The sequence below is a fragment of the Salmo trutta genome, chromosome 14 (assembly GCF_901001165.1).
Source record: "Salmo trutta chromosome 14, fSalTru1.1, whole genome shotgun sequence".
NCBI lineage: Eukaryota > Metazoa > Chordata > Actinopteri > Salmoniformes > Salmonidae > Salmo > Salmo trutta.
Genome location: NC_042970.1, coordinates 28753799 through 28777341, shown reverse-complemented (window position 1 = coordinate 28777341; position 23543 = coordinate 28753799). Strand labels below are relative to the sequence as shown.

Sequence of the window (23543 nt, the reverse complement as noted above, 5' to 3'; positions counted from 1 at the left end):
CCAAGTCTATGCCAACCTCAAACATGGCATGGGAAAGAGATTGTTTTGTTTTCAAATTATTTCTCATTTTACTCCACTTGGTTCTGTCAGAACTCATTTAGAACAGAGTCAGAAACAGAGAGATGAAATGAAATGAACAACAGTGACCAACAAGGACATAAGGGTTGGCCGTGTGTTGTGTGTGAGTGTGTGTTTATGTGTGTGAGTGTGTGTGTGTGTATCCCTCACATGCAAATGTGTGACTCTTTGTGTGTCTGTTCTCTACAGCTGCAGTGGACTACCTGGCTAAGAATGTGAGTCTGTCCACCCAGAGGAGGATGAAGCTGGGAGACCACTCTGCTGTCCTGGGACTGCTGCAGGTGGAGACGGGACAGGCCTACTGAAACACCCAGCCTCCGCCTGGCTCCACCCAGTCTAAACTCAACACCCCCCTACAGTACATGCACCACCCTACTGCTGCCCCCCACCCAGCAGGCAGTCAGGCTGTGTAAACCTTGGCTCTGCCCCTCCCCTGTGCCATCCTCACCCCTGATTGGCTCTGTCCAGACATCCCAGAGACATTGGCTCCAGCCAGCATGGAGAACACGCCCCCTGGCTGCAGTCCAGTCCACACTCAGAGCCATTTCCAAATGTACATTGACCTTGTTGTTTATAGTAGTTCACTAAGCCAATGTCATTCAAATGATAATCCCTCTTGTTTTATATCAATATTGTTTATATTATTATTGCTGTTATGATTATGATTCATGTGATTTTGTTTTTTATTCCCTTCATGCCTCTTTTTAGTGTCAGTGTGAAATGCTAGCAGATGACTGAGGGGATACAGTGTAGTGTGGTGCAGAGTGTGTCTGTGTGTGTGTGTGTGTGTGTGCATATGTTCATGCGTGTGGCGGCCCAGTCAGAGAGAAAAGCTCCCACATGAGAAAATACTACAGTTTACTATAGAATAATACAGTACTTACTGTCAAATTCTATAGTAAATTGTAGTATACTGTAGAATACTATACTACACACTGTAGTATCCCTCGACCATGTGTAGTACTTACTATAGAATGTTGTAGTATACTGTAGAACACTATTGGAGATACTACAGTATTATCTGAAAAAAATTTGTAGTATATACTACAGTAATGTCAGGAAAAACACTACAGTCTGCAAAATCACTACACTTTTTTAACTTTAGTAAAAACTACAGTATTTAATTTGCATATGCCCTGCCCATCCAACCCCCCACATCGTAATTTGTGCCACCCATAAGTGAAAACCTACATGCCAAGTATAGAACATATGTTATGTCCCCTACAGGTTATAGAAGAGAGCAGACTCTCTGAACTACTGCTCAGACCCCAGATCCACCTACCTACCTACCTACAAGGAGAAAGCTTCCACTTCTAAACTATACAGTATACTACAGTTCCCAAAAACACAACATTTATTCATATAGTATATACTTTTTTTCTTACTACAGTACTATAGTTATCTGTAATTCCTACAGTATACTTCAGTAAATGTTACAGTAGATGCTACAGTAAAGTCCACAAAAACCCTAAAGTGAATACTATAGTATTTTTATCATAGTATACAATACCTGATTGTTTCCCAGACTGCTGTTCCTCTGCCTGTTCCCTGAGCTCTAATCTTAGTAAGCGTTTTGACCTTCTCACTTTCATATACAACTTGACATTCCTAAAGAACTTGGCCACTCTGTGGGAAGTCTGGCTGGGCGGATTCTACTGGGAATTGGCAGCGGTTTGGCGGCCAATGGCTTCCCCCCTCCCAACATCTATCCCATCCTTAGCTGTACTTCATGGGGAGGAGGGCATTGTTTGTAAAAACAGGATTGGGGGAAATTCATGTTTTTTGTTTAGAAATATGGACCTTGCCAATGAGGACTAAACCCCCTATCCCCCAAACCCCATCCACCACAGAACTCTATGTGACTTTAAGAGAGTAAAGGAGATTAAATGACACAAACTTACTGTCAAAGCTAATTCAAAATGACCGTTCTCATTACCAGCCACCTTTTATATTCTCTTAGGGTAATTAAGACATTTTCTAAAGGCACATGCAGCTGTTTACCACTTTGGTTTGGACCAAGTCCGCATTCCTGTGAAACATTCCTCCAGGATGGTTGAATAACTCAGTCACATTCCTTTTCTGCTCATGATGAGATTAAGAGTACACAAGCTGTGCCAGTCACATGCACTTTGGCAAATTAAATAATCCAGTCAATTGTGAAAGGGCACAGGTAACAGCCCTGGCTGGCCCCCTCTCTGGCCTTGACTGGATACGCCCCCCTCCTAGTCCTGCTTTGACCGACACACTCACAGAAATGTACTAAAACAAACCATTTTTTTAGAATAGCAAATATGAAACATTTGTGTAGCACTCATAGTTGACTTTTGACACAATCTATTTTGGGCTGAATTCTAACTTGAGATACGTGTGCATAACTCCCATTGACATCAGTGTGTGATTGTTTGGCAAAAGTTGGAGTGAGTTAAGTATGCATATTTCAAGTCAGGATTTGGTCCTTAGTCGCATATACATGGACATGATACAGTAGACGGGTAGATTGTGAATTGTTTGATTATAAAAAGTATGTTTTATACTAAAACAAGAACAATGTTCAGTGGTAGTTAAGGCAAGAGATCTGCGGAAGTCAGTGTCTTTTTTATTTACTGGTTTCCTTCTGTTGTTTTTGGTTGTGTTATATTGTATTGGTTTCTTTCAACAAAATGCAGTGTTTGCGCCCAGCTAAGTAAGGAATTCTGTATATTAAATTAGGAAAAAATTCCAATAAATTTCCTCAGTTTAATAATTGTATAAAAGAGGTTGAAACTCAACTGAGTGGATTTAAGTTAGTAGACAGAGAGAGAGAGTCTCGGACCAATGCGTTTTGATGGTGACCAGATGGAGCCTATTATGCCACACCTGTGCAGCCAGGAGCATTGGAAGGTGTATTCCAGCACTTGATCTTATGGACTCATGATCTGAGTGCAGACCTTACCATGGACCATACATATCTATCTGACCTCTGACCTCTCAGTGTGAAACATTGTCGAGGGGCTCAGCAGCACAGCTTTGATGCCATGAAGGATGGTGACCTCTCCTGTCAGGGAAAGGAGTCAGAATAGAACGGTGGACCGACCAGTGTGTTCTCTGGCTATGTGTGTGTACAGCCAGGCTCCAGTGGAGAACGCCTCACTGAAAGTAATGACTCTGAAGCACTGAACCCAGCTGGTCTAAAATATCTGTTTAAAAAATGCCCCATTATTGTGTATATAAAAAAAAAAGTTTTTTTTAAATGCTTTTAGTGTATCAAATCCATTTCTAAAACCTGCGTTAATCGACATTTGGATATTTAAATCATTATGACTCTTCCTCTCCCCACCTTCCCTCTGACCCCTAACCTATTTACTTGCTTTATGGCATCTGTGTTTTTCTTTATTCCCTTCCTGTTCCGCATGTGTGGATATTACCATGGTATAATTTATTCTGCTGTATGAAGTATTAGAGTAGTGGGAACTTGTATTGGTATTTACTACCTTCAGCCTGTTGGTGTGTTTACTGTAACACTGGCGTAACTGTTATCAATTAAAGCTCTAAAACAGATCCAGCGCTGTGCTTTGTCCTTTTTGAGGTTTCCTATCAAAATACAATAATACAATATAAAGTCACATAGAGTCCAAATCAGTCATAGTAGTCATTTGTTATGTAAGAAAAATGTGTATCAGTCAAAATAGTCATTTTTTATGTAAGAAAAATGTGTATCATGAGTATTCAGCCTGATGGGATTCATCTGAACTTTTCACCTCTCTTTTCCCTACAATGCCCACTTGCTCTGTGTAGTGTAGTACACACGTGTGCATAAATGGACACGCGCACATGTGTATTACATTCTATGAGCTTCAGGGAACACGTCTGTTTCCATCACAGTGAGCATTGTCTGAGAGAGAGAGCAAGAGAGAGCTGAGCAGTCCCAGAAAGAGGTGCACGCTGGGGGAGCTGCACAGGACTGTTGCAGAGCACAGCTGTAGGAAGTCATTCATTCTGTACATTGTCCAGCAATGATCTCCTCTCCAGCTGTCTGTCTGTCTGTCTGTCTGGGTCTGGCTAGGGCCCATGTGCTCTGGAATGGTGTCTGTTAATGTTTGCACACAGTCACAGCAAATCTCAGTGGTATGCTACGAGCATTGAGGAATCCGTCCAGTGTGACATTGGGACTGTCATCTGTGCTGTATATTACAGTAGCAAAGCTCCTCTTACCATTCCCACTGTTAAATGGCATGGGGATAGCACTTTAGGTATGTCCACAATGAAATACATTCATTTTAAAACACTTACAAATTTCAGCAGTCCATTACCGTAATGTATTATATAGTTGTATTGATGGAGACAGATGGGAAGTGAATGACAGGGGCAATGAGAGGGACATACTGTAGTGAGTAAAGTGATGAACTCTGGGATTGAACCTTTGTCTCCCGGGGTAATATGTGATCTCTAACTGGCAGTGCAAACACTACATCAAACTCTCTTATACAACACGTTTATTATATTGATTGAAAATGAACTGTCCACTATACTTTTTCCCAAAGGCATTAACATCTCATCTGGGTAAAGCAGTTGCAGTGTACTTAAATGATCCTACTGATCAAAGTGATTTCGTTTTTTAGAAATACAGCATACAATTGCCTACTTATTTATAATACATCATACTGTCATTTATGCAAACCATGAAATTAATGATGCAATGGATGACGAATTGAGGAATTCTACAGGTATTTATACTCAGCAGGAATCCTGTGTATTTTATTTATTTATTTGCAATTAAAACACATACTTATCCTTCATATCTTGGTTGTCATCAAACAATAAAAAGTAAGTGTTACACATCAACAAAATATTATTTCAAACGCTAACAGTGTATCAGCTTGGAGATTTCTGCACAGTAAATAAGGTATAAATAATGGTATGTCATTGGGACCAAATATTGTCCATTTCAAAATCTATTTCAGAAAAAGAGTTTGACTCTGAAGTGAGAGAATTGAAGGAATTGGTAGAGGAATTGGAAATTATGTTTTAAATGATCTGATAGAATTTGTTAAAATCTAAAATCATCTAATGTAATTGGATTGAAAAGAGTTGTGTGAGAAAATGGTGCTATGATTTGAGATATGAAATACTGGTGGTTGTTGTTACTGCATGTTCTTTGATATTCTGCAATAATTGGCTGTTGAAACTGTTCCATACTTTATTGTTTTTGTTCATTCCAATTCACTACAAAACTGTATTGTTGTGTTGATTTTTTAAAAGAACTGACACCAACCCTAATTGTCATATATGCCAACGGACCTTTGTGGCTTTGTCCTGACATTGTTCCAATGTGTATTGTGATCAGGATCTTTCCTCAGTGTGTCATGGTAAACCCGATCCTTCTAAAGTGTGTGTGGATGTCCAGATCAAACCCATGCATGTGTTCTAGTTGTCCTCTCTGGTCTGACGTGGTCCTGAAGCCCCAGCCTGGGACTGTTGTTTTCCTCTGGGCTGCTGTCACTCAGACAGGGACGAGGGTCGAGGTGGCAGCCCCAGCCAGCGGTGTATGGGTGCAGCTTTGTGACACTTCACTCTTCTCCTCCTTTGATCCCCTAATTGATTGACTACAGGAGCAGGGGATAAACAGAGCCCACAAGAGCCGATTCCCCTCGCCTCTCTGGAATGGTTTAGATAAAGTGCAGAGGGCCTGTCTATATAGCTCTCCTATACGGACGTAGGGCCATTGAAGGTGGCTGTGCGGTGTGCCACGGTGGCTTAGCTCTGGGCTGTGTCAGTCATTCAGCGAGTCAGTCCTGGGCCCAGGGCTTGTGTTCTGCCTGGTGCAGAGCTACGTGGCTGCTGGAGGTAATGGGTTTGTTTAGATCACAGGGATGGAAATGAAACTCCTGAGCCTCAGAGTGGAGAGAGAAGACCAAGGGGCCCTATCACTCAGGAGGCAGGGATGGACAGATGGAGAAGTCAGTGCTACAGTACAGCCAACCAGCCAGCCACACACTTCCAGAGTGAGTCATAAAGGCTGTGATTCAGATCTTATTGAGGACCTTGGCCATGCTGTAATGTAAGACCTGCAATTGAAGAGTGGGCGATTGAGAGGCGTGGAGAATGAGGAGGGAAGGTAGGAAGGAAACAACCAGTGAGAGTTCTCCCTCATGAGGAAACCTTCTGCCTGTAATAACTCAAAAAGTTTATGGGACCAAAATAATCATCAAAACATCATCCAAATATATAGTAATAAGACGTTGGGGGGCATTTAAAAACTCCACAATGATAAGTGATGAATCTGGAATATGCTAATAGTATTCTAATAGTATTCTCTGCAGGGGTTCAAAGCAGTGTGTATGTACATGCTGAGGAATGATTAAGACAGGCTTTAGGAAGACAGGGTTTTATTCTTTGAGCTTATGTGTCATATGGACTAAAAAAGCTCCCAGCTGTCGCCATGAATGCACTTACAGTATAATAATCCCCCAAATCCTGTAATTATTCCAGCATAGGCTGTGTACCTGAGCCGCAGCTTTCTGCTCGACACCTCTAGGATCCCCCCGCCTACACACACACACACACACACACGCACGCACGCACGCACGCACGCACACACACACACACACACACACACACACACACACACACACACACACACACACACACACACACACCTCCCCCCTGAAGGAGTTTGAAAGGGAGATGAGGGAGAAAAAAAGGCCAAGTGAAGTTGTAAATCTAAGAGAGTGAGATAAAATCACTGTGAAGCCCAGCTTGATTTACATTTCAAATCTGTGCTGTGCTCTCAGACTAATTAATATTAATAACAAAAATGGAAATGAGTGCAGACAGTGGCGGCCCCTAAGTAAAGAACAAACTCGGTTCATTCAGTCAGGAGATATATACATAAGTCCTTTCTCAGGAGAAGTGGGCTCCTAACAGGCGTGACGCCTGGGCACAGACCGCCATAGACAGAGACAATTTTTCTAGATAATAGCCTATCACGCAGGATACAATTTAAATTAAAAAATGCAATTTTCACCTTGAAATGAACAAATGATTACAATTTCTATACAAATTAAGGCATCGAGGCTGTGCCTCAGTACTGTGCCAGGGCCATGAAACTTGACATAATTACCATGAAATACATTTTGAAATATTTGTATTTTGTCCATCGCTTTAAAACATGCAACTCTGCCTTCTGTGGGTTTGTGATCTCACCTTCTGGGGGAAATACATAAAAAAGAGAGAAAATCATCAGAGATGAAAAGCTCTTCAACACCAGAGATAAAAACATACACACATGGGTACACAGTAAGTCAGTGGTGTGGCTCTGCACAGCGGCCCCCGGAGCTATCTCTAAAAGCCAAATTACGGCTCCTTATCAAGGGAATCATATCTACTAGCTATCTGCTCCTGCATGAGATAGGCTCCTCTCTCTCTCTCTCTCTCTCTCTCTCTCCTCCAGCTCTGCTCTGCGTTCATTGCCACAAATGCTGTTTATTTGTGATTACGGACACCCTTTGAATAAAATATGTTTTGTGTTTGAGATCCAAAGTTTCGGTAGATTCTGAACTCAAGAGATTCTTGAGAGAGGAGGGTGTTGCATGGAACAAGCACCTTATTTGGGCAGTGGTGCTGGAAGTGGTCTGGGGAGGAAAATAGAGAGAAAGAGAGAGGGGGGGATGAAAGTCTAACCCATGGGAAATATGAGACAAGACCTTAGACTGTTATGATGTTTGTATCATATAAGTGCTTTCTTACAGGATTCATACAAAGATTGAGCGTTCAATTGAGAATAGATTAAGAAGTTGAGAAACAAAGTTTATGATTTTATTTGTAAAAGAAAATCCCTATACAACTGGGCATTGTATGTTGCAGACTGAGTGTTATTATTTAGATGGTAGTGAGAGCCAGGGTTTAATTTTTGCAGACCGTTGTGGTACATCTTTCAGCCAGCAGCATACCACCCTGCATCCCACTGATGGATTGCCTCAGAAGCTAATTAGGGTTGGTCCTGGATGGGAGACCAGATGCTGTTGGAAGTGGTGTTGGAGGGCCAGTAGGAAGCACTCTTTCCTCCGGTATAAAAAATTATCCCAGTGCCCCAGTGCAGTGATTGGGGACATTGCCCTGTATAGGGTGCCGTCTTTCAGATGGGATGTTAAATGGCTGACCAGACTCTCTGTGATCACTAAAGATCCCATTGCACTTATGGTAAGAGTTAATCCTGGTGTTCTGGCTAAATTCCCAATCTGACCATCATGACCACCTAATCATCCCCAGCTTCTAATCATCCCCCTTCCTCTCCCCTATAACTATTTCCTAGGTTGTTGCTGTAGATTATAATGTGTTCTCAAACTTACTTGGATGTGGAAGTAAGTGATGGCTCCACTGTGGTCAATCAAGGCTATTGTTCCCTATTTGTAGGATAGGGTGGAAGACCCCAGCCCTAGAGAAGTTCACTTGAAAATAAATTCTGTCCTTCCCCTCCCTGGCCAGTCCAGGCTCAGACAGTGATCACCTTTTTCTCCATCCTTCTCTCCTTTTCCCCTCCATCTCTTAGACTCCCTCAGCCAGAAAGGCACACATCAGATTGAAATAGTTGACCTCTTAATGCTGGGGTCAGCGCCGCACCGGCAGCAATTTCACACTCAAGATGGAAGGGAAATGAACAGTGAGGATGCTGGGGGAGACATGGAACCCTGACCACGCCAGTGGACGCCACTCTGATCTCTTCACCAAGCTAGACTGGGCAGGACAGGGTGTTTAGAGAGAGAGTGGTACAGGGGCACACACCTGAGACACTGGCACCCAACTGCCCTCTGATCCCGCAAAAAAACACTAGAGGGACAGGAACTGACTTACAATCACAGCTACTGACAAACTGACCCCACAGGTGGAAAGCTACAAGCCCCACTCAGCACAGCCAGAGTCTAATTGAGAGTTAGACTGACGCGTTGCTTTAAAGACCCGCCGTATCAGCGAAGGTGTAGCTGTATCACTTCTCAATGTCACAGCTCCTGGGCATCAAAAAATGTGTCTTTTTCTATGTCTGTAATATAAACAATAATAAGAAATAAAAAACATTAAATCAAAATGTAAGAATTTGTATGTTATAATTATAAAAATGTATGTTATCTGTTTTGAGTGTGAATGTGCTTCATGTGTCAGTTTTGTGAATGAACACAGAGACGATGATGACAGTTTGGTTACCCAGCCTCTGGGTTTGAGCTCCTCTGAGTAATGTATTGCTAAGTGGCTGTCAGGTTCATGAAGGAGGGGGGAAAGTGTGCAAATAGAGTGTCAGATCAGCACCCCAGGGAACAGAGGTGAGGAGAGAGTGTGTGTGTGTGTGTATGTGTGTGTGTGTGTGTGTGTGTGTGTGTGTGTGTGTGTGTGTGTGTGTGTGTGTGTGTGTGTGTGTGATGACTGTTCAACCCACCTCACAAGTCCCAAGAGCCCTCTGCCCCTCTGGCTGTCCTCTCCTCTCCTCTGGTTTCCCGGCCCTGGCTGTCTCTCTGCCTCCCCCTGTCTGTCCTCTCCTCTCCTCTGGTTTCCCGGCCCTGGCTGTCTCTCTGCCTCCCCCTGTCTGTCCTCTCCTCTCCTCTGGTTTCCCGGCCCTGGCTGTCTCTCTGCCTCCCTCTGTCTGTCCTCTCCTCTCCTCTGGTTTCCCAGCCCTACCCTGGCTGTCTCTCTGCCTCCCTCTGTCTGTCCTCTCCTCTCCTCTGGTTTCCCGGCCCTGGCTGTCTCTCTGCCTCCCTCTGTCTGTCCTCTCCTCTCCTCTGGTTTCCCGGCCCTGGCTGTCTCTCTGCCTCCCTCTGTCTGTCCTCTCCTCTCCTCTGGTTTCCCGGCCCTGGCTGTCTCTCTGCCTCCCTCTGTCTGTCCTCTCCTCTCCTCTGGTTTCCCAGCCCTACCCTGGCTGTCTCTCTGCCTCCCTCTGTCTGTCCTCTCCTCTCCTCTGGTTTCCCGGCCCTGGCTGTCTCTCTGCCTCCCTCTGTCTGTCCTCTCCCCTCCTCTGGTTTCCCGGCCCTGGCTGTCTCTCTGCCTCCCTCTGTCTGTCCTCTCCTCTCCTCTGGTTTCCCGGCCCTGGCTGTCTCTCTGCCTCCCTCTGTCTGTCCTCTCCTCTCCTCTGGTTTCCCGGCCCTGGCTGTCTCTCTGCCTCCCTCTGTCTGTCCTCTCCTCTCCTCTCCTCTGGTTTCCCGGCCCTGGCTGTCTCTCTGCCTCCCTCTGTCTGTCCTCTCCTCTCCTCTGGTTTCCCGGCCCTGGCTGTCTCTCTGCCTCCCTCTGTCTGTCCTCTCCTCTCCTCTGGTTTCCTGGCCCTGGCTGTCTCTCTGCCTCCCTCTGTCTGTCCTCTCCTCTCCTCTCCTCTGGTTTCCCGGCCCTGGCTGTCTCTCTGCCTCCCTCTGTCTGTCCTCTCCTCTCCTCTGGTTTCCTGGCCCTGGCTGTCTCTCTGCCTCCCCCTGTCTGCTCCTCACTGCTCCCGACTGGGCACAGCTGGAGAGCGGTTCCTTATTCATTCATGAGAGAAGCACCGGATAAATAAAAAGGTTCATTACCGCGCTAAAGTGTTACTAATGACATGTACCTGCCACCAAGCACCTCTGAAAATCTAATGTGACACACTAGAAAATGGAAAATCTATTCCGCTGCACTAGGGCCTCCAGTGATGCCGGCACATATTCAATGGAAATTTACCTCCGCCTGCCCCCCATTTGTGTCTCTCTAAAACTAATATTTACAATCCCATAGCCATTATGTCCTACCAGGCCCTGTGCACCCGCTGTCACGACCTCCATATTAACTGAAAATTGGACTCTGCGAACTTAGCATGGGAGGAGAGCCTCCTCTTTTGAATGAGAAGGGCAGCACCAGAGAACCCCCCCCCCAAAGATGAATACCGTCTTTCCCCCCTGTCCCCCAACCCACCTCATCACACAACATTCCATCATTTGACAATCCAACGTCAATATGCACAGTGATATAAAGTATAACCTACAAATGGCACATAACTACCTCCATCATGTAGTATATCAAAATACTTTATTACTAAAGATTCATCAGGCACTTTTTAGATTTATTTAAGATGTGTATTGTGACATTTTTATCACCAAATCTTTTCTTCACAGGTTATAACAATGTGTCAATAAACTGGTGCACTTGTCATTAACTTATGTAAGTAGGCCTCCTGGCCCAGTGTTTCGCAGCAGCCAGGATGTATGCTATTGTAATGATCTAATTAAGACTGTTAAATGCCTACTCCAACTTCTGTTACACAAGCAGTGCTGCATTGAGAAAGCTGTGTGGCTGCCATGGTAACGGTGCTTTAGAGTCTTTTAAGGTGCACTTAAGAGAAATGGTGCATCGGGCCATGTTATTATTATCTTCTGACGGACGCTTGACATCCTCACAGCTAGTGAATGCAATTTGAATACATTTTCAGAAAACAGTAGAATGCAGATATTGTAGAATCTGATAACAAATATTACCCACATCAGTAAAAGGGAAATGTTGCACCAGATCAAGTTCTCTATCCAAAGCTGCATTACATGATTGTTTTCTTATAAAAACGGTGAAATAATGTCAAAAGTGGACATGACCTGTGGAAATAATCAATGAGACATAACAGAAATGAAGTAATGGACAATACACAGACACAGTGCCTTCAGAAAGTATTCACACCCCTTGACGTATGTGTTACAGCCTGAATTCAAAATGAATTAAGTAAAATAAAAATCTCACCCATCTACATACAATAACCTATAATGACAAAGTGAAAACGTGTTTTTATAAATGTTTGTACATTTGTTGACAATGAAGTACAGAAATATCTAATTTACATAAGTATTCACATCCCTGAGTCAATACATGTTAGAAACCCCATTGGTTGCGATTACAGCTGTGAGTCTTTCTGAGTAAGTTTCTAAGAGCTTTGTACACCTAGATTGTACAATATCAGTCATAGATTGTTCTCTCTGCTACCGCACGGCAAGCAGTACCAGAGTGCCAAGTCTAGGCCAAAAAGGCTTCTTAACAGCTTCTACCCCCAAGCCATAAGACTCCTGAACAGCTAATCAAATGGCTACTCTGACTTTTTGTATTGTCTTGTCTTCTGTATTGTCTTCCTTCCTTTCACTCTGTAATTAGTTAGTATTGTGGCATAACTACAATGTTGTTGATCCATCCTCAGTTTTCTCCTATCACAGCCATTAAACTCTGTAACTGTTAAACTCTGTAACTGTGAAATCCCTGAACGGTTTCCTTCCTCTCCGGAAACTAAGTTAGGAAGGACGCCTGCATCTTTGTAGTGACTGGATGTATTGATACACCACACAAAGTATAATTAATAACTTTCCCATGCTCTAAGGGATATTCAATGTCTGTTTTTTTGTTTTTGTTTACCCATCTACCCTCCTTTGTGAGGTATTGGAAAACCTCCTTGGTCTTTGTGGTTGAACTGTGTTTGAAATTCACTGCTTGACTGAGGAAACTTACAGATAATGAATTGTATGTGTGGGGTACAGAGATGAGGTAGTCATTCAAAAATCATGTTAAACACTATTATTGCACACAGAGTGAGTCCATGCAACTTATTATGTGACTTGTTAAGTCTTGCTGCAGCACCCTCAGCACCCCTACTTCCCGCGGATATGACTAAATGTATTCCCTGTTGCTATCAAAGTCATTCTTAAGGGTATGTTTAACAGAGCAAATGAAATGTAACCATACCTTATAAGTGATCTATCATAAATTATGCTATTTGGGCCTAAATAGCATTTGCAAAGTCATCAACAGTTTTTGTTTCAATTGAACCCAGGGTTAAACTAAAACTGGACAATAGATATGGGCCTAGGGTTTCAAGCTTTGTTTGATTATACTTTTCATTTTCAAGTTAATAATTAATAACTTGGATTCATGTCTCCATCTGAACCAAAAATATAAGTGAAAGAATAGGACTAAATCAAATCAAACTTGAAATGCACTTCAGATAAAATGTGTGGCAGGTAGCCTAGTGGTTAGAGCATTGGACTAGTAACCGCAAGATCAAATCCCCGAGGTGACAATGTAGACATCTGTCATTCTGCCACTGAACAAGGCAGCTAACTCACTGTTCCAAAGCTGACATTGAAAATAAGAATTTGTTCTTAACTGAATTGCATAGTTAAATAAAGGTTATAAAAAATGAATTATTACTTTGAAGACAAACTGGAATTTAAGTCAAGGGCACAGTATATATCTCCTTCAAATGTTGATATTTGGTTGCGTTGACAACCAAACACAGTTTAATATCACTTTTGCAATAGAGTAAATAGCCTATTAACAAATGATAGGTTGGATTCAAGTCTCCAACTAAACCAACATTACAGTTAAAGAATAGGATTAAGCCAGTGGCTCAGATGAAACGATCCAAGCATTAGATATCCTTTAAATGTTTATATTTGGTTGCATTAATAACCAAACACAATTCAATATTACTTTTGTAAGAAAGTAAATAGCCTAAAGTTAAGACTATTTTACATACTAATGTCACAGTATTTATTCAACCTTAAAATGAGTAACACATCCATGGCCACAGGTTAGCCTACAGTGACTATACACATATTCTAATGTCATCATAGAAAGAGTGCATGTTCAAGATAGCATGCAAATGTCACAGGTCTGTGGAGAGCTTCACAAAGATCTTCACAATTTCTTAGAATAATCTGTGCAGAATCTCAAATGGCATTGATCACTTGCACTATGTACTTTTAATGTAATCTCAACCGCAATCCAGGTCATTTGGTTGTGCTATTATATGAAGCACTGTGATAATACATTAAGTTGTAAATAGTTGAAAGCAGTGGTAACACAGTCAGGTAACAGCTAAACCAAAAATCAGACATTGTTTTTCCACTTTGGTTGTGCTTTTATAGTAGACGGTTGAAAGCATACATAGTTGCATTGGGAATTCAACAAACTTCTGGCTGTCTTTTTGAGCGGGTAGATAAAGGTTGAAATATCATTGATCAACTTCTCTACCAAATATTACCCCCATTTGGACATTTAATTGACTTGGTGTACCCACTGGGCAGTCTTTATTCACCAATACATCATTATGTGTTTTATTTATCATTTCATGATATGAACCAGTAATGAATTCATAATTAAGCCCAATGTTATTTCATTTAAAATGGTAAAGCATATGCAGCTCCTGCTGCTATCAACAATCATATAATAAGTGATATGCAGCTCCTGCTGCTATCAACAATCATATAATAAGCGATATGCAGCTCCTGCTGCTATCAACAATCATATAATAAGTGATATGCAGCTCCTGCTGCTATCAACAATCATATAATAAGTGATATGCAGCTCCTGCTGCTATCAACAATCATATAATAAGTGATATGCAGCTCCTGCTGCTATCAACAATCATATAATAAGTGATATGCAGCGAGTGTCCTGGAACATACAGTATGGTGCTCCTCGCCTGTCAGTCTGCATTAGGTTCCCCTGATAGCCAGCTGCATATTGTTGTCCCCTCCCCGGCCCTCCCAGCCTAGAAGACCTGTTGGTTGAGTCTTAAGGGCCCTCTAATTAAATCAGTGGCCCCATCAGCGTCTCAGCAGAGACTCAAATTACTGTTTGCTCAACATGTCTGCCATTTTGACTGATTAATTCATATGACGCCAAACCAAATGTTCTGCCTTGTTTGTCATATTACAGCCCAGCTCTGCACTCTCCTCCCCAGCTATTTCATATTTTCTGGCTCTGAGACTGTCTACATGAAGTATTTCTGGAAAGCACTAATTTGTTAAATCAAGTTTAGGATGAATCAAGAAGACTCCTACCTAAGAGTTGCTAATTGAAGAATGTTATAAGACCACTGAAGGAAACATAATTTCTTAGAGTAGATTATCTGGTAATTGCAACTATTTGAAATACTACCAGGGAGAGATTAGGATGAGATTGTTAACGTGAACATATGATTATCAGATAACCCACTTAAGTTAGAATATTATCAACATCCTGTCTTGCCTAACATGCAGACATGCATGGAATACTGTAGGGCAGGCCTGGCCATCATATTCATGTATGGCCCTCCAAACACCTTCTGTAAAACACACAGGTACGCTCAGCTTCTCGTCCTCTGTCTCTGTGTTGTGTATTTATTTTCTACATATTCTTACACCATCATATCCATGTATGGCCCTCCAAACACCTTCTATAAAAGGTACGCTGATACAGTATACAGTATAGAGAATAAAAGTACAAATAAAGGTACTTTGCAAAATAACCTGTCAAATTAAATCCAAAACAAAAGTCATATTACAGTTTTTTTTATTGCTTTGGTACTATTTTAATAGGTATGTGGTAAAATGTTCACAATACTTAGTACAAAACTAAAAACAGATCATCAAAAAGACTGTTTTTTCAAAACTTTAAGCACATATGCAATTGACTAAGTACAACACACAAAATATCACAATAACTTTTTTCACTAAACCTAATCAGTGTTAAACCTGGTGAACCTATATATTTAAACTGGTTTGTCTACTGTGTATGGATTTTGAGAACTACAGAAATAAAATGTTTGTTTGTAAAGTATAAAAATCTAAATTACATGTATAATACATGATAACCATTAATAATGACTACTTGTTATGACTAGCAGGCTGTATCACAACCAGACGTGATTGGGAGTCCCATAGGGCGGCCCACAATTGGCCCAGGTTTTGGCCAGTGTAGGCCGTCATTGTAAATAAGAATTTGTTCTTAACAGACTTGCCTAGTTAAATAAAGGTTAAAATAAAATAAAAAATGTCTAATTCATTTCACATAGTGGTAACCACAATTGGTCACCATATAAAAGGGGGGGTATGGAAACTTGACATTTCTTTCAACATGGAGCAGGATAGACAGCAAGGGAGAGGAAGAACTCAAAGAGCTTGTGGACAAGGGGCCCGTCAGAGAGGTCAAAGAGGTAGGCATGGGCCCCATCAAAGAGTTCAAAGAGGTGGGCACGGGCCCCGTCAAAGAAGTGGACATCAGAGAGCGGGAGGCAGACGGCAGGGAACTGTCTGATGAAGTCCAGGCCATCGTAGTTGACCATGTCAATTCGATCATGAGAACATTTCGCCAAGAATATGCACTATGCTTTACCATTACATTTACAGTAAATTACATTTTGTAATGCATGCAATTTGACCAAACATGTTACAGTATTCTTACAGTATGATATATTATACCCCATGGTGGTGGCTGTGGTGGTGTGCTGACCGACCAGCAGGACTGGTGGAAATGATGAGGGCCAGGAATAACATCCACCATGCATAGATGGTTCAGGCATTGTTTCGGGCCCATCCCTGATTCTGCCCCCATATTTTATTTTCTGCCCCCTAATATCGCCATCCCCATGAGCGTGCCACCCTCCTTCTGGCCATGGATGAGGCATGCGATGACATCAACGCAGACCAATGTCAAGCTTGGATTCGCCATGTCAAAAGCTTTTTCCCGCGATGCATGAATGAGGATATTCACTGTGATGTGGATGAAAATGTATGGCCAAATGCTCAAGACAGGCTTGATGCAAATGAATGCGTGCTAAACATTATGTTTGTTTTCATTGATTTAATTTGTTTCATTTAATTTCTTACATTTGATTACATACAGTACACCTATGTAGCAATTATCTGAAAAATCTAATGTCTTTTTTTGCATGAATGATTGTAGAGGACGTGTTCATTGATCACACCTTTGATTACACATTGGATAGATACAGTATTACGGAAATGATAGATTTTCTGTACATTTTGATGGGTAATGTAAGTGTATTGGGTATTGTGAAAACTCTACTGTAATTTACAGTACTGTAGCATATTACTTTCAGCACTTCTAAGGGCGATTTGAAACACGTATCTTGCATTGTTTGCTATTGGATGAACTGGTAGTTAAAACTACTAAATTGAAAATATATAATTAAGTTGTGTTTTGGTGAGTAAACCAATGTTCTCATTACATTTCAGAATAAACTTATATTTTTAATCAATAGTTGTATGGTGAGAGATGTTTACAATCCAAAGGAATGCACGATGACAGGTTTTGAATTGTGACCAGTTTTGTACTGAAAATAGCACCAAAGCGATTTAAAAAACGGTATTTATTGTAGGTGTGTTACCATTACAGGTATGTTGGTACATACAAGTAATTGTCCAAAGCGAAAGAGATAACTGTGGCGTAATAGAAGGATTGCCGATTGGTCATACAATTATTAACACCTTCTGGCTCAAACATAATTTTGTTACTGTAATATGTAGCCTTACAGTAAAATAACTCCCAAGGCTAAATACTATTTATGCACGTCTCTTACTCCTACCTAAATGTGGGAGGATGTTTCCAACACTCTCAGATGTTGTAGCACTTGGGAGTGATTTCCTCCTGGTATGGGATTCCCACCCTCCCTCGCTACACTAAGAGGGGACAACTTCAAAAGCCTCTTTTCAGCAGCCTGGCACCCCAGGTCCCTAATTATGCCCATAATGGAAGGTAACTGTGCTCTGTGCTGTGGCTGCCAGTCTCTGCCAGGGGGGGTTATCCACCCCCTCCCCTCTGCTGTGCCCGGGACCATGAGTGTATTTAGCGGTGAGTGTGTGTTTATGTGTGTGTATGTGCGTGTGCGTGTGTGTGCGTGTGCGTGCGTGTGTGCGTGCGTGCGTGTGTGCGTGCGTGTCTGCGTGTGTGTGTGTGTGTGTGTGTGTGTGTGGGTGTGTGTGTGTGTGTGTGTGTGTGTGTGTGTGTGTGTGTGTGTGTGTGTGTGTGTGTGTGTGTGTGTGGGTGTGTGTGTGTGTGTGAGAGAGAGAGAGAGAGGAGCCAATGGCTTGGCCAACTCTTCTCTACTTGGCCAACAGGCACAATAAGAAGATCAGGAGGAGAATGAGAAATGCTCAGTGTTGGTTAAACGCTCTGTGTGTTGTAAGATCGCAGGCCTTAAATGACAGCCATGGAAAAGGGCTTCCCTACGGTCCTATAAACCACATTAGCCACTAGCCAGGCAGTTGATTTAGGCTTATGTGAGGAGACCTCCCCTGAACACCAAACTGCAGTGCATCTGTGAATGAGGGATGGGAAAATGTTCTGTATGAGTGGTCTGGTCGCTAGGAGAGTCGAGCATAGACTTGGAGACTTATTAAACACACACTTCAGCATGTATGAATTTAATAACTCCATTAACATGCTACTTAGCACTTGGTGATGTCTATATATACCGTTCATGGGATATGTAGGCCGAGATATTTCTTTTTTATTGTCAGGCACAATCCTAATTTACATCATTATTCAATTCTGGATATTAGGAAATTAATTTAAGCATCTTCTTCTGAGGTTAATGAATTGCCCATAAGAAGCTTTGACTCAACATGTGGTTCTTAACAGTAGCCCTCTAACCTTCTGCCCAAAGGTCAGTCTTCTACCTCACACTCCACACTGACTGGCTTCCTCAGTACATTCAGTTGAGAACGGAGTCCATGACAAATCCCTTACTCTCAGCAGATAAAGGAGGAGGGCTTAAACCTGTTACAGTCAGCTTCTCACCTGGATCATAAGAGCTCCTACTCAGGCCATGCAAACCGATCCCCTCTCTTTCTCTCCCCAGCCGTCTAGAATCCTCCAGGATGGTCCCTCACAAAGACCTGGTATAAAGTCCCCTGCGTGTTCGCTTACTGAGTTACCTGTAGCTAAGCTCTGAGCGAGCACACACAATGGCAGGCGGTGATGACGGCGCAGGCCCTAACCCCTCGTCCCCGGCCTTTCCCCCTGCCTCATTTCCTTGCGGCGGCTGCCATTTCACAGCTGTTAGCCAGCAACTCTCTTTGTCATGATTAGTGACAAATTAATAGATGCCTCCTGGTAATCAGCTTTCATTAGGCCTGTCAAAGCGTCAACGCCGTTCGCACACCGCCACTGGACACGGGGCGATCACCTCCCAGCCCCAAGACACTACAGCGGACGAGCGGCATGAGGCAGCGCTGTCCAGTGCTCTCCACTGCTGTGTCCATTGTGTGGCTAAAGTGTTGGTAACCAGGGCATTAGCACGCTCCTCATTGGCCCAAAGGTTAGTAACGTGGGCATTAGCAGTGCTCCGTCTGGCGCTGCTAGATGGTGGTCATTGTGGGAATGGTATAAAAACTGGTCTTTCTGCTGGGGTGTAATTGGGCCTAGCATGCTCCAAATGGACTGTGAAATGTATGGGGGGGGTGTAAAATAATTGATTTTCCTCCAAATGCAGAATCCAGTGTAGGGCTGTTTAGTGAGTCATTTACAAGGCAGTTCAACCCTGGCTGGGCTGACTGACAGGCATATCTGTGGATGGTTTGTTCCCAGGGGCTCAGACAGAGATAACACACACCTGAGACCCCGGAGCAGAAGACCAGGTCAGACACTTTACTACGGACAAGACTGCAAAGATATACTGCAGGTGAAACGCATGCATGCACTCACAAACTCTCTCTCTCTTTATCTCTCTCGCTGCAACACTCACATTAGCCGTAAGAATATTTTCCGTCTCAAATACAGAAACACTAACCTACGGTGAATAGAATGGCCATGGAAGTGATGAAAAAAAGGTCAGGACTCTATTGAATAATTCAGACTTTTGAATAATTCAGACTCAAATATTTGGCCTATTCAGTTTGTTTAAATTACAGTACCTGAAATGAACCAACTCATCTCTCTTCCAGTAAGTTAGTGTGACAGACAGAGGAAGTCGTCATTTCAAGATGCAGATTAGCCACCGTGGTCCTGTTGCGTAGTGCATGACCACCCCCACCTGCTGGAGAGACAGAGACGGTTGGGATGGTGGGATGGATGGGATGGAGGGATGGATGGGATGGAGGGATGGTGGGATGGATGGGATGGTGGGATGGAGGGATGGTGGGATGGATGGGATGGTGGGATGGATGGGATGGTGGGATGGATGGGATGGATGGGATGGTGGGATGGATGGGATGGTGGGATGGATAGGATGGTGGGATGGATGGGATGATGGCATGGTGGGATGGTGGGATGGATGGGATGGTGGGATGGATGGGATGGTGGGATGGTGGGATGGATGGGATGGATGGGATGGAGGGATGGATGGGATGGAGGGATGGTGGGATGGATGGGATGGTGGGATGGTGGGATGGATGGGATGGATGGGATGGTGGGATGGATGGGATGATGGCATGGTGGGATGGTGGGATGGATGGGATGGTGGGATGGTGGGATGGATGGGATGGATGGGATGGAGGGATGGATGGGATGGAGGGATGGTGGGATGGATGGGATGGTGGGATGGTGGGATGGATGGGATGGATGGGATGGTGGGATGGATGGGATGGTGGGATGGATGGGATGGTGGGATGGATGGGATGGATGGGATGGTGGGATGGTGGGATGGTGGGATGGATGGGATGGATGGGATGGTGGGATGGATGGGATGGTGGGATGGTGGGATGGTGGGATGGTGGGATGGATGGGATGGATGGGATGGTGGGATGGATGGGATGGTGGGATGATGGGATGGTGGGATGGATGGGATGGTGGGATGGTGGGATGGTGGGATGGTGGGATGGATGGGATGGATGGGATGGTGGGATGGTGGGATGGTGGGATGGTGGGATGGATGGGATGGAGGGATGGATGGGATGGAGGGATGGTGGGATGGATGGGATGGTGGGATGGATGGGATGGTGGGATGGATGGGATGGATGGGATGGTGGGATGGATGGGATGGTGGGATGGATGGGATGGTGGGATGGATGGGATGGTGGGATGGTGGGATGGATGGGATGGATGGGATGGAGGGATGGATGGATGGGATGGAGGGATGGTGGGATGGATGGGATGGTGGGATGGTGGGATGGATGGGATGGATGGGATGGTGGGATGGATGGGATGGTGGGATGGATGGGATGGTGGGATGGATAGGATGGTGGGATGGTGGGATGGTGGGATGGTGGGATGGATGGGATGGATGGGATGGTGGGATGGATGGGATGGTGGGATGGTGGGATGGTGGGATGGATGGGATGGTGGGATGGTGGGATGGTGGGATGGTGGGATGGTGGGATGGATGGGATGGATGGGATGGTGGGATGGTGGGATGGTGGGATGGATGGGATGGATGGGATGGTGGGATGGTGGGATGGATGGGATGGTGGGATGGTGGGATGGTGGGATGGTGGGATGGATGGGATGGATGGGATGATGGGATGGTGGGATGGATGGGATGGTGGGATGGTGGGATGGTGGGATGGTGGGATGGTGGGATGGATGGGATGGATGGGATGGTGGGATGGATGGGATGGTGGGATGATGGGATGGTGGGATGGATGGGATGGTGGGATGATGGGATGGTGGGATGGTGGGATGGTGGGATGGATGGGATGGATGGGATGGTGGGATGGTGGGATGGTGGGATGGTGGGATGGATGGGATGGATGGGATGGTGGGATGGATGGGATAGATGGGATGGTGGGATGGTGGGATGGATGGGATAGTGGGATGGATGGGATGGATGGGATGGATGGGATGGTGGGATGGTGGGATGGTGGGATGGATGGGGTGGATGGGGTGGATGGGGTGGATGGGATGGATGGGGTGGATGGGATGGATGGGATGGTGGGATGGTGGGATGGTGGGATGGATGGGATGGATGGGATAGTGGGATGGTGGGATGGATGGGATAGTGGGATGGTGGGATGGTGGGATGGATGGGATGGTGGGATGATGGGATGATGGGATGGTGGGATGGATGGGATGGTGGGATGATGGGATGGTGGGATGGATGGGATGGTGGGATGGTGGGATGGAGGGATGGTGGGATGGTGGGATGATGGGATGGTGGGATGATGGGATAGTGGGATGGTGGGATGGTGGGATGATGGGATGGTGGGATGGATGGGATGGTGGGATGGTGGGATGGAGGGATGGTGGGATGGTGGGATGATGGGATGGTGGGATGGTGGGATGATGGGATGATGGCATGGTGGGATGGTGGGATGGTGGGATGGTGGGATGGATGGGATGGTGGGATGGTGGGATGATGGGATGATGGGATGGATGGGATGGTGGGATGGTGGGATGATGGGATAGAGATGGGATATAGTCTCACCCTCCACATATTTAGTGATTTTTCTCCACTGGTGCCTGAGGCCACTCAAACAATAGCTGTACGTTAGCCAGCCTAATCTAATATAAACTGACCAATGTTACAACAAAAAAACATTTCATTCACTGTGCCAACATTGGGCTCAAAATACACACAAAAACTCATTGGAAAGATCCCATGGCTAACCTATCTTTATGGAGAAAATTAGTTTCACCTCCGATTTGAAGAATTTCATGTCAAGCAAAAAACTAAACCAATTGCATTTACATCTCTATAATTGGAATTTACAGGACTCACAAAGATTTTTTACTGCTTGTTTTTTAGCTTTCTCAAGGCATGCCTTGCCAGCACAAATCGTGGTTGGTGGTCTACCTTAATCCAAGTGAATATTGCACATTGCAACAGTATGTTACAAACTGCATCAAACAATTTTCAAGATTTATTTTACCATCAAGACAATGGCCACAAATTCCATTTATTCAAACCTATATTGTGTAGGAGAGGGCCCTGTGTTTACATGAAGGTAATTACAGTGGGATTTGATGTAGTGATGTGCCCAGAATACCCCGGCTTTAGATCAGAGCTGGCTGCTCCACCCCATTAAAACCATATGGGAAACCCAGCTGTGATCAGAATTGGAAGAGCGAGAGGGGAAATCGATTTCATTTGCAGGATTATTGGTGGAACCGAGATGCTGTTGGTATGATACATAAAGTCTCATTTCAGACGTTAGGGACAGAAGTAGATCGAGTGTCTCGAGTGTTTGTTTTATTCAATGAAACATGAATGAAATTGAGAAGCCTGTATATAATATTTTGCCCCCCCTGCTTTGCACCTTAGAAAACCTTAGGAGAGATTTGTAATGCTACAACATTGAACATTATTTTTATCAGTATATTGCAATAAACCATAATTTTCAGTTAACTGAAAGCTTATGTCACACATTTGGATTGAATCATGGATAAATATTATTGTGTTGTTGTTTATTTTATTTATATTTTACCCAGGCCATTAAAAGTTATCTGTGGTATTACAGTACTTCACATGCAACCATTGCCAATTATATGAGATAGCCATTTTGGCAACGAGGAGAGAACTGCCATGTCCCTCCTCTCCCTTGTTCTCCGCCTGTTAACATGGGTGTTAGGAAGTATTCAGGCTGGTGTAGTAGGGAGGTGTTACTGTTCACTATACATGAAAAACTACAGTATTTGGACCTGCATGGCAAGACGAGAGAGAGAGGGAAGATTTTCCCAGGGTTCTGACAGCACAACAGCTGGGTCTCTCCACTCTACTCCCTCCATTCTTCCTTCCCTCCCTCTCTCTCTCTCTCTCTCTCTCTCTCTCTCTCCCTCTCTCTCCTCTCTCTCTCTCT

At 44.0% G+C, this 23543-nt stretch overlaps 1 protein-coding gene across 8 annotated transcripts in view; it reads left to right on the top strand.

The window, feature by feature from the left end:
- LOC115207741 (paired box protein Pax-7) overlaps positions 1 to 927 on the top strand; it is a 59413-nt gene extending 58486 nt beyond the window's left edge. For all 8 annotated transcript variants that reach the window (XM_029775191.1, XM_029775190.1, XM_029775187.1 and 5 more), the window contains exon 9: positions 268 to 927. In XM_029775191.1, coding sequence (XP_029631051.1) covers positions 268 to 383 — 116 coding nt within the window. In that variant the 3' untranslated portion in view covers positions 384 to 927. The remainder of the gene's footprint in view (positions 1 to 267) is intronic.
- The last annotated feature ends 22616 nt before the right edge of the window (positions 928 to 23543 follow it).